The sequence below is a fragment of the Arachis ipaensis genome, chromosome B6 (assembly GCF_059453495.1).
Source record: "Arachis ipaensis isolate K30076 ecotype BB chromosome B6, ASM5945349v1, whole genome shotgun sequence".
Lineage (NCBI taxonomy): Eukaryota > Viridiplantae > Streptophyta > Magnoliopsida > Fabales > Fabaceae > Arachis > Arachis ipaensis.
The window spans coordinates 135,569,152-135,581,278 of record NC_142441.1 but is presented as its reverse complement, the minus strand read 5'-3'; the positions used below and the strand labels follow the sequence as shown (position 1 = coordinate 135,581,278).

The following is a 12,127-nucleotide window of genomic DNA, read 5'->3' as shown; positions in this document are numbered from 1 at the left end:
TGCAGCCTCTAATCAGTATTTTCGGGCCTGAAAGTGGGTCCAAAGTAGCCCATAAATTGCCTCCAGCGTTTTCTGTAAATTGCAGCACGTGACACTCTGTCACGCGTAGGCGTCAGCCACGCGTGCGCGTCGCTACCAGATTCTGAAATACTTCATTTCTTATGTTCCTTCCACTTTTGTATGCTTCTGTTTCATCCTCTAAGTCATTCATGCCCTATAAAACCTAAAAACACTTAACACACATATCACGGCATCGAATGGTAATAAGAGAGAATTAAAAATAGCAAATTTAAGGCCAAAGAAGCATGTTTTCAATCATAGCACAAAATTAGGAAGGAAAATATAATACATGCAAATTATATGAATAAGTGTATGTATAATTGATAAAATCCACTCAATTCAATACAAAATAAACCGCAAAATAGTGGTTTATCACTGACCTATAGCACAGAAAAAGCAGAACCTTGACATGGATAAGCGTCAAGCATCCTTAGAGTTGACTAAGAAACTCATTGATGCTGGCTTCCTCCAAGAAATCAAGTTTACAAGTTGGTTAGAAAATGTTATTATGGTAAAGAAACATAATGGTAAATGTCGCATGTATGTTGATTTTACTGATTTGAACAAAGCTTGTCCAAATGATGCATATTCTTTACCACCTATTGACACTTTGGTTGATAATGCTTCTAAGTTTGGTACTTTAAGTTTTATGGACGCATATTCTGGTTATACTCAGATTTTAATGCTTTCTTCCGACCAAGATAAAACTGCTTTTATAACCAAATATGGTAACTTTTGTTATAAAGTCATGCCTTTTGGTCTTAAGAATGCAGGTGCTACCTATCAAAGACTTATGAATAAAGTATTTGCCAAGCAAATTGGTCGAAACATGGAGGTATATGTTGATGACATGGTGACCAAGACTAAGATCGGTCAATCACACGTTGCCGATCTTGCTGAAATCTTCGCTGAAATAAGAAAATACAACATACAACTAAACCCAGAAAAATGTGCCTTTGGTGATCAAGGAGGTAAATTTATTAGTTTCTTACTTACACGCTGAGGTATAGAAGCCAACCCGGACAAATATTGAGCTGTCTTGGAATTGAAGAGTCCTCAAACTGTCAAAGAAGTTCAACAGTTTACAGGGAGACTTGCAACTTTATCTAGATTTTTACCTTGTTTAACTTTTAAATCTTTCTACTTTTTTCAATCATTGAAAAATAAAAAAAATTTAATTGAGATGATGCATGTGAAAATACTTTTACAAACCTTAAAGTTATTCTTTTGAAACCTCCTATTTTACAAAAGTCTGAACATGATGAAAAGCACTTTATCTTTATCTATCTGTTATTGATTGGGCTATTGGCTCTATTCTTGTTATAGAAAGGAATAAAATTCAACAACCTGTGTACTTCATTAGCAAATCACTACAACATGCCGAGCTTTGTTACCCGAAGATAGAGAAGCTCGCTCTGGCTTTGGTGTTTTCAGCTAGACGTCTCCTTATACCCGAATCGTACCCTACCCTACCCGTAGCGAATTGGGTAGCCTACCATATTCGAACGGGTTGGGTACCCGCGGGTAGAATATGAATTGTCAGCCCGAGAGACGGGCTATCCAAAGTCAAGTCGGACAAAAACAAATATATTAAAAACATAAAAAAATAAAATAAAAATAATCTACAGATATTTTTATATAAAATAATTGAATAAATTTAATTTTTTTTGGTGACTTGAATAAATTTAATTAAATTATCGATTTGATTTCCCAACTATCAATTTCAGGTCAAAATCATTTCTTCCCCCCCCCCCCCCAAAAATAATCATATGTTGCACAATAGGAGTGAGGCGCGGTTAATACATTTGAGTTTGAGAGAAGAAGAAAGCAAAACAGACAAAAAGAAAAATGGCGGGAGAGAACACTATGAAGCAAAGGCCTCTTCCTGTTCCGTCTTCTTCTCCGTCAATGAGAGCGAAAATGGAGGAAACAACAAAGGAAAAATGCTGGAGAATGGAAGTCGACGAGAATCTGAAGCGCCTCCAGTCCCTTCAGTTCGGCGCTGACCACGCCCTCACCACCCAGGACTTTTCCTCCGCCTATGTCCTCGGCCTCCGCCTCCTCGGCTTCCTCGACTCCCACTCCCATTCCGACGTCGACGAAGCCTTCATCCACCCTATTCGCCGCCAAACCCTCTCCACTCTTGCCTCCGCTCGCCGTTCCCTCACTCCTGATTCCGATCGGTATTGCCTCCAACTCTTCAATTTCTAAAGTAGTTCTCTCTCCCTGTGTATGTATTTTTTTTTTAATTTAATGCTTTTTTTGTTTCCTCAGTCTAGCTTTTGAACAAGCAAAGAAGTCTCAGGGACGCGTTTTTGCCACATCAGGTGAAATTGACATTGACAAGATCCGCAAGTCGAAGTACTTTCGAGCTCTTCTCGCGCAATCTAATGAAATTGACGAGAATCAGTTGGTGATGGACCTGATAACGAAGTACTTGAACTGTTATTTTCATCTGACTGTGCTTTTTGTGAACAAATGGTGTTTTCTGTTTGCAGGGTGAACAAATTGGGAAGCAAGACGGATCGTGCGAGAAGCCGTCAAAGGAAATGGTGCAAGCGAAGCTGACGTCAGCGTATGGGAAGAGTGCATTGAGGAATGATAATGCTACGAAGAACTTCTTCAATTTGAAGGATAATGGTTCTGAGGAATGCGTTGTTGTTGAGAGGCCTCAATTTCAGAACAGCCATACAAAGGGTTCTACTATTTCTTCTTTCTTGCAGGTTGAAGAGGAAGAAAGAATGAACTCGTTTGGGAAGAAACGTGTGCATATGGAAATTAATAATAGTCCCAAAGTTGGTTATTCGAGGTCACCTTCAAGCAAAGAGGATGTTAACCCTGAAGTTTCTGGCAACGGATTTGTTACTGCTAGAGCCAAATTGGTAATGTTATTAAGCCTTATTGCTTGCGGTGCTTTGTCCTTCTGCTGTCAAGTTTTGAATCCGGGGCATGAACGATAATTGTTTTAATTCATATGATTGATCATATGAATTCTCATTGCATTCTCTCTGATTTGGTGCTAAATTCCGTTTCCTTCAACTCTTAGTAATGATTTATTTATGATCACTGCTTTTGCAAATGATTCTACAGAAGCAGGTAATATTAATTTCTGGATGAAACATAAGGAACTACTCTTTGATTCACGATTCTCTTTTCAATTTTCATTAATCTGTAACGTATCTGAGTTTATGTGATATGCATTACATTTGCGTCTAGAAATCCTGATAAGACACATAATTTGGACAGGAAATGGAAGCAAGGCAAAAGAGAGGGGCAGTTGGTTCACCCAATGCACCTGTATCCCCACAAGGCGATAATAATCCTTCCAATAGGTTATATAGTGGGAGATCCTATGGCATTTCACGACGTGGCTTCCGTGGTAATTTTGTCCCACCCATTAAATCCAATGGGAGTAATGTTGGAAATGTGACTTCACGAATTGCTGGAAAGGGAGATGATTCTTTAGATGATTCTACCAAAAGATGGTTAGTGGTACAACCATCATATGAATCGTACTAGGTTACTAGCTTTTTGTTCACCAGTTATCGCATCCTCCTAAATTCATTAACTTTAGGCACTCCAAAGTGTAAAGAGAACTGTTCCTTGATAAGTTCTTCGTAGATTGCATCTTAATATTTAATTTTGGTGCGATCAACCCTTAACTTGGCACGCTATTTTGTAGGCCTCGATATTGACATTCTAAACATGTAGTGTTTATCCTTTATCACCATTCCCTTTTTTTTAATCTAAAGTTGTAGGCAAGATATATGCATTAAATTTTTAATGTGTTTCATAATTTGCTTCTAGTTTGGAAATGCTGTGTGGGCCTGATGGTGAGCTTCCTGAGAAATTGAGGAATTTGGAACCTCGCCTCATCGAGCATGTTAGTAATGAGATTATGGATAGAGATCCTAATGTCCGTTGGGATGACATTGGTAATATAATTAGCTATTGATCTTTCCTCTCTTTGTTCACAAACTTGCAATTTGCATCCCTGTGAAACTAAATATACTCTTTATACATTGATGATAATGCAGCTGGGTTGGAGCATGCCAAGAAATGTGTAACTGAAATGGTTATATGGCCTCTGCTACGTCCAGACATATTTAAGGGATGCCGGTCACCTGGTAGAGGTTTGCTCTTATTTGGTCCTCCGGTAAATGCAACGTTCTCTTCCTAATGATGTGATTAAAATTACTCTGGTTACTGTTTAATTTATGTACTACTTTGCATACAAGGGAACTGGTAAAACGATGATAGGCAAAGCAATAGCAGGGGAGGCAAAGGCAACCTTCTTTTACATATCTGCAAGTTCATTGACAAGCAAGTGGGTAAGTTAGAAATTCTTCTGAGTTTTAGCTGTTTATATGCTTTAGAAGGTTAGCTAATATTTTTCTCGTAAAACTTAAATATCTTATGCTTTTTTTTCCCTTATTTTGGAACACAATCTTAACTACTTTCCTGCAGTCATAGTTAGATTGTTGAACTTGAACCCCAGAATGTTTTACAATGTCTTTCTTCTTATTTCACTCATTAACTGTATTTTTAACAGTCTTCATATCCTAACGAGCCTATTTCGAATACATGTTATATCTACTGATGATCATAGATTGGTGAAGGCGAAAAGCTAGTAAGAGCCCTTTTTGGAGTTGCCAGTTGTCGTCAGCCAGCAGTAATTTTTGTTGATGAGATAGATTCACTCCTCTCTCAGGTAACCTATAAGATTTTTCCACTAAATCCAAACATTTTGATGCTATATGGAAGTTTATGACCAAAGTCATTTTAGTATTTTTAAAAATTTGAACTGTAGCATTCTAATATGTATGGATGTTCATGACAGGAATCCTATGGATCGCAGTGAAAAATAAAATAAACTAGGAAAGTTGTACTTTATTTCTGCACAACGCCTGAAACTTTTACAATTTGCTTATAATATTTTTAGTTGTACTATATGCTGCATTATTTTTCCCCGTATTCTTTTATTGTGTATGCCTTGTCACACTATATGCTGCATTGTTTATTTATTTTATTGTATATGTATTGTCACAGCGCAAGTCAGATGGTGAGCATGAATCAAGTAGAAGGCTTAAGACACAATTTCTCATAGAAATGGAAGGCTTTGATAGTGGCAGCGAACAGATTCTACTTATAGGTAATTATTAAGAGTGGGCTCAGATTCCTTTTTGTCATTTTCCTTTGGTAGTATTCCCATTTTAGCTCAATATGTATAATCTATGCATGGCATGGGTATGGCTCAAATATAGTTCTGTGGGGATAGAACCGAAGAACAAGCTAATTTAATATTTGCAAGTTGAAATGTGCACCAGCATCATAACTCATAAGCATTATTACCCAGATAAAGGGTTATGAAGCACCATACATATGGCTAATGTGGTCATTGTCATAATTCCTAATCTATGAATAATTTTGTTTGTGTATTCAAAATAAGTAACACCTGGCTAGTTTTGCATGCTTCCTGTTTAGTGGTTCCTCTGCTTAATCTGCAAGGTGATTTTCTTTATTAGGACTAATTACAATCATTTTATTTCAGATTTGGGGGGAAATTTCAACTCAACTCCTCTCTACTTTTCTATAACAAATATTTATCTTCCCCCTGAGAATTAGTTGATAATACACTTGGTATCTTTGTATTTTGTGAAATATAACACTAAACAGTTCTGTGAACATATGGAAACTAACTTTCTTTAAAGAGAAGTTTGAGGAAGGCAGTATCACTTGGACAAATAAAAGAGCAACTATCAATTTTGCCAAATTTTAGGGGAGATCAAAGTAGTTTACTCCTTCTACTATTATTAGGGATGGTACCTATAGGATATACCTGAATAAACTAGTTTCTTCCTAGAATGGAAGATCACGTCTATCATTACACAAATATCTAGGGAATTATATGAGGGTTGGTTTTTGAATTTATGGAATGCAATGGAAGATCATGTTCACAAGAAAAAATAAAAGGAAGTTGGACCTAACACTTCATTTTAGTACTATCTTGTTACGCCTTTTTCAGATATCAGTCATAATCCCGAGTTTGTTTATTTACTGCTGTAATTGTAATGCAAGTAAATTGAGCTTTTAAGGACAAGAATAATTTGGACATGTTCAACTTTATGGCAGTAAGCTTCTAAATATAGCTTGTGTTGTCATGTTATATTATTTATTTTTTGGTACTGTTATAATATTAATTATATAGGGGCAACAAATCGTCCCCAAGAGCTTGATGAAGCAGCAAGAAGGAGACTTACCAAAAGACTATATATCCCCCTACCCTCCTCAGGTACTATCTATTTATATTATCATTTTCTAAATTATTCAAACTCTTTAGCACCATTTGACTGACAAAGCTTTTGTCTTGTTCATAAAGAAGCTAGAGCTTGGATTATACGTAACCTACTAGAGAAAGATGGATTGTTCAGTCTATCAAGGGAGGAAATAGATATCATATGTAACATAACCGAAGGTATCAACATTTTTCCAAGTTGGCTACAGTATCTTCTGCATAATGTTTTTATTGTCAATTGAAAATTCCTATTTGAATTTGTAGGGGGAAAAAAATTCTGTCCTTAATTTCTGTTGGGTGTTGACTAACCAAATGGTTATGTTTCTGCTTAATAATGTCGTTTACTAGGTTATTCAGGATCTGACATGAAAAACTTAGTGAAGGATGCATCTATGGGTCCCCTAAGAGAGGCCCTAAAACAGGGTATAGAAATTTCAAAGTTGAAGAAGGAGGATATGAGGCCAGTAACCCTTCAGGTATGCACAATTAGCACAAATAACCAAGAAAACTTTTTTTTCTTCTTCCAAAATTTAAATCTCATCTTGATTAATTTGAATTTCATCTAGGACTTCGAGAATGCCCTAAAAGAAGTGAGGCCTTCTGTTTCCACTAACGAACTTGGCACCTACGATGAATGGAACAACCAGTTTGGAAGCCTATCACGGTAGACTGTAGAGGTTCATCTTATCATTCTATGGAGACGGCTTTGAAAAAATCAATTCGACAATGGATAGCAAAATTAATTTCAATTGCAATCCCTGCATACTCCGGGTATTGTATAGTTAATAATTAATAATAGGTAAATACTTTAAGGAACACATTGATGGGGAAAAAGAATTAAAAATGAACTACGCAGGTCCCAAACGTTAGTTATATTTAAATCACTTTCGTACGTAGATCAACCATGGGTTATGAAATAAATAATCAATTGCGCCAGGCATAAAGCATTATTCCGTCCAGATCTTTAAAAATTAAGTCGTAGATGTACAAAGCACGTTTTACAGGAACTAATTTCTCTATTTGAATTATTTGTGCAAAACACAACTGTAAGAATTGTTTGCTCCTAATCGTTTTCGTAATACAAGAAATAAATATGTACATGCATGTTGCAAATATCCATCTATTCAATAGAATCAATACGATGTAATATGGTACACCAACCATTTCCCTTTCATTCTCGGTGGTCTCGAAACGCCAACATAAAAGGAAAAGAAGAATGGTGAGCCTCCAAATTGTCCCCTTAAAATATTTAATCTAGTACACTTTAATATTAAAAAATTGGGCTAATCTGCCACCTTAAAAGAATTGAGCTAATCACTACCTTAAGAAAGAAAAAAAAGAACATAAAAAATTGTGCTCTTCTAACTCATTTTCTTTTCTCCCTATTTGAAATGAATATCTTTAAGCCGCCGGCCATGTGTGCAGTGAGAAGTGGCACAAACGTAGGCTTATTTGTGCTAACGAGTCTGATCTTAAACCTCTTGAGAATTGAAACCACAAGATACTTCATTTGAACAAAAGCCATTTCCTTGCCCAAACACACCCTTGGACCAGCCTGAAAAATTGGAAACTTGTACGGAGAAACCTCACTCCACTTTCCACCAGTAAACCATCTCTCCGGCCTGAATTCAAACCTATCCAACCCCCATAATGCTTCCAGTCTCCCCATTCCATATGGAAAATAAGTGACCCTATCTCCTGCTTTGACCACAGTGCCATCTGGCAACATATCATCACATGAGGCATGCTTAGAGTCCCATGCCACTGGTGGGAAAAGCCTCATTGACTCGCATAGGCACGCTTTCAAGTAATTCAACCTCTTAAGTGACTCATAATTTAATGGTTCATTTGCCTCTGCCTCTTTCAAAATCTTTTCCTCCACGTCGGGATAATGTGACAATATCCAAAAGAACCATGTCAATGCCGCTGAAGTTGTGTCCTTCCCAGCCATCACAAAACTTATCACCATGTCCCTAACAACATCATCTTCATAACCAGCACATATAAGCCTTGATAAGAAATCCTCATTATTTTTCATCGTCTTCTTCTTCTTCTCATGTATCAGTTTCATCACGTGCGTGTGAACCTCAAGAATCGATTCTTTAAGCCTCCGCTCAGATCCAACTCCAAGCAATCTCTTCACCTTCCATATCACAAACAACGGTGCCGCCCCTCGCCTCGCCGATATCGCCGCCGCCACATCAAACGCTCTCCAGAGCGACGAAACGGGGACACAAGGGTCCAAAGAACACGCATTACCACTCCCCATGGCGAACTTACAGATCACGTTGAACGAGAATCTCGCGAGAATCTCTTGCAAGTCAAGAACGCTTCCACCGTACGAAACTCCCTCTAGCGCAGGGACGAGCCTCCCGTACACCTCTTCCGCCAGAGTGTACATTAAGAACTTCCTTAGCGACCTTGCTGAGAACTCATGGCTTGCGACCTTACGTTGACTAAACCAACGGTCACCGTCAACGTTGAAAATCCCATTTCCGAGAAAATCACCCAGTACGTGAGTGAAAGGCTTGCCTTTGGGGAAGTTGAAGAAGTTGGTCTTGAGTATGTACTCAACGTTGGAAGGGTTGGCTGTTACAATGGTCCTACGTGAGCCTAAGCGGTGAACCACGATGGTGTTGGTTGGTGACTCAGCAACAAGCTCCGTGAACCATTCGAGTAAGCGGTTACGGTTCCTATAGAAGGAAATGAGGTGTGAGAGCTTCTTTGTTCGCCAGAACTGAAAGAAGAAGTGGGTGAGGAGGAGGAGGAAGAAGAAGAACAAGAGGAAGAAGGGAATGAGAACTCCCATGTTATTACTATTATTATTAGTATTTGCCTTTTGCCCCCTTGGGGCTTCGGGCACTACCGTTCTAGTTAATAATAAATGGAGAGCACTGAGAAAATTGGTTGGCTATTCTGGGTTGACTCTGCCATGATCCTTAAATTTATATATAATATAAGCATGATCGCTATACTATTATAGGAATTCAATTTGTCGGGTTGCGTGTTAATGTCTGAACATTTGATGGTGATGGAATATTTAGAGTAGGATTTGATTTGGGGCGATCTTTTAAATATTTTTTTTGAGTTTTTTTTTATAAATATAAAATTTTAATCCAAAAATTTATGTATTTCTTTTACAAAAATTTTTATTTTCTTTGGGTAATTATATTTTTTGTTTTTAATATTTGTGATCTTTTTAAAAATTATCCTTAATATTTAATTTCATTTAATTTTGTTTTTAATATTTTTAATTTTTTTAATTTTATCTCTAATGTTTTTTATTTGAGAAAGTATAGGGAGCCAATAGCATAAGCTTACAATGTGTACAATAAAGGTTTAAAAAGTATTAGAGATATGATCATTAGTGTTATATTGTTCTATTAGATTATACTTTTAGGATGAGTGGTTTCATGACATGATCTTTTTTAGTATGGGTGATGTTCATTTTATTAATAGACAAAAAATTTAGCCCATTATACGCTTAGGCCATTGACTCTCTAGCAGTACTCTATTTATTTGTATCAAAATCATTCTTAAATATTTTTAATTTTATTTTTAACATTTTATATAGAATTAATATTTAAGAATAATTTTAATATAAATTAAAAACGTTGAAGACCAAATTGAATGTAATTAAATATTATGAATATTTAAAAAATATCGTAAATATTAAAAACAAAACGTGTTAACATAAGAATGGTTGGATTTTAGTACAAAAATATTTTATTTTATTTAAATTTTTGGTTAGACTGTTGGTGGCGAGTGGCCGTTGGCTAGTAGCAGCCGTGTCAATTGGCTATCGACGAGTATTCACGGACGACTACGAGTAGTAAAATTGTGGTGTTGTGAGATTAGAAGAAAACTGTATGAGCGTAAAAACTAAACGAAATTTGAAAAAGGGTAAATATATTTTTTGTTTTTTAAGTTTGAGAAAAATTTTAAAAATATCTCTAAATTTTATTTTGTTTTAATTTTGTCTAGAAGTTTTTGATTTGTGTCAAATATATTCTTGAGGGCTAATTTTTCAAAAAATTTAAGACCAATTCAACAACAATTTCATAAGAACAACCCTCAATACAAACAAATCAAACATCGTTTTCATACATTATTGTTAGATTGGTCTTAAATTTTTTAAAAATTTAGTCGTCGGGAATATATTTGATGCAAATTGAAAACTTTTAAAACAAAATTGAAACAAAATAAAACTTAAGAATATTTTAAAAACTTTTGCAAAACTTCAAAAACAAAAAGTATACTTTACCCTTTAAAAAAATTAATAAGAAGTGTGAATCTAATTCAACGTGAATACTCGTTTAATAAAAATATAATATTTCTTTGTAGTGGATATAAAATTTCTTTTGTACGTGTCATTGTTATCATCATAGTTTTAACAATCGAATGGATTATTAAATCGTTTTAACTACTAATTTATTAATTTATTAATTCAATGATCCAATTATGATTTAATTGAAAAAATTATTTTATAATAAAATAATAAATAAATACAAATAAACTGATATCATCTAATAATATATACAAACTCAACAATTATATTGAATAAGAAGAAGTATGAGGTATAGTAGTATAAATAATTCAACAATCAATGAAACAAGTAAATTCAAAACAATTAAAAAAAGAAGAGTAAATTAGTGAGAAGGTGAGCTACGGAGAATTTATCAGAATAATTCAAGAGAAAAGAATATCAGAGGAAGAGTAATTTCACGGGAAGAGTGAGAGCTTACAACATCCATACCAATTCTTAGATATCTTCCTTGTTTATATACTTATTGTTATTTAAGGAAAGTTTGTTGTTTCTGTTTTAAATTTGTTATTTTAGCTAGAGTTTGTTATACTAGTTATTATTTTCTCTAGTCTTTTATTATAAACACATCAAAATATAGTTATAAACACACCAAAATATAGTTATAGTCTAACATAAATTTTAAAATATCATCCAAATTAATACTATTAGATTTATATATAAAAATGATCAACATAAATTTTAAAATATCATCCAAATTAATACTATTAGATTTATATATAAAAATGATCAGCAAGAACAATTTCAATAGCAAGATTCACAATAACAATAATTTAATAAATTAACAAGAGCAAGATTCTAATAAAAAATCTAACAATCTAATAATAAAAAACGAAAACAATCTCAATCTCAATATCTCAAAAATGACAATAACAATTTAAAAAATTAACAAATTAACAATTAAAAAAAACACAACAACCAATAATCTCAAGAACAATAATATGTATATAACAATCATTTATCAAATAAATAATAACAAAATCTAAATAGAAAAATTCAACAAATTAAATCACAACCACCTAATAATTTAACAAATTAACACAACAGCCGAATAATTTAGCAAATTATTAACTTAACAAGTTTAAGAACAAAAAATCACAATAAAAACAAAAATATTAAAGACAACAAAACAACAACATAACAGAAGTAAAAGGGTGAAGCATACGAATTCATTTCTAAATTGAAACAATTATATGATGAAGGTATAGACATAGGATTCCTGAAGAAGAGGTGGCTGGACCGTCGCGAAATTGGAGAAGGGGTGGCTGGACCGTCGCATAACTGGAGCCGCGAAAGGTGGAACGCGGCGAAACTAGAATAGAGGAGGGTGGAGCGCAGCAAAACTGGAGCAAAGGAGGGTGGAGCGTGGTGGAACTGGAGCAGAGGAGGGTTAGAGCGCGGTGGAACAGAACCGACGCGGTGAAACAGAGGTTGCCCAACAGAGAAAC

At 35.0% G+C, this 12,127-nt stretch overlaps 2 protein-coding genes across 2 annotated transcripts; one reads left to right on the top strand and one right to left on the bottom strand.

Annotated features, from left to right (window-relative positions):
• The first annotated feature begins 1,783 nt into the window (after window positions 1-1,783).
• Window positions 1,784-7,326, top strand: LOC107605022 (P-loop containing nucleoside triphosphate hydrolases superfamily protein). Its single transcript, XM_016306756.3, has 13 exons — window positions 1,784-2,243; window positions 2,335-2,473; window positions 2,559-2,942; window positions 3,307-3,545; window positions 3,868-3,995; window positions 4,098-4,216; window positions 4,299-4,391; window positions 4,670-4,771; window positions 5,110-5,212; window positions 6,269-6,352; window positions 6,440-6,535; window positions 6,704-6,831; window positions 6,922-7,326. The coding sequence occupies exons 1-13, from the start codon at window positions 1,909-1,911 to the stop codon at window positions 7,021-7,023; spliced, it is 2,052 nt and encodes a 683-aa protein (XP_016162242.1). The 5' UTR covers window positions 1,784-1,908; the 3' UTR covers window positions 7,024-7,326.
• A 329-nt stretch (window positions 7,327-7,655) lies between these two features.
• LOC107605023 (cytochrome P450 94B3-like) lies at window positions 7,656-9,194 on the bottom strand. Its single transcript, XM_016306757.3, has one exon. It carries the CDS (start codon window positions 9,162-9,164, stop codon window positions 7,722-7,724), a length of 1,443 nt encoding a protein of 480 aa, XP_016162243.1. The 5' UTR covers window positions 9,165-9,194; the 3' UTR covers window positions 7,656-7,721.
• Between the last annotated feature and the right edge of the window lie 2,933 nt (window positions 9,195-12,127).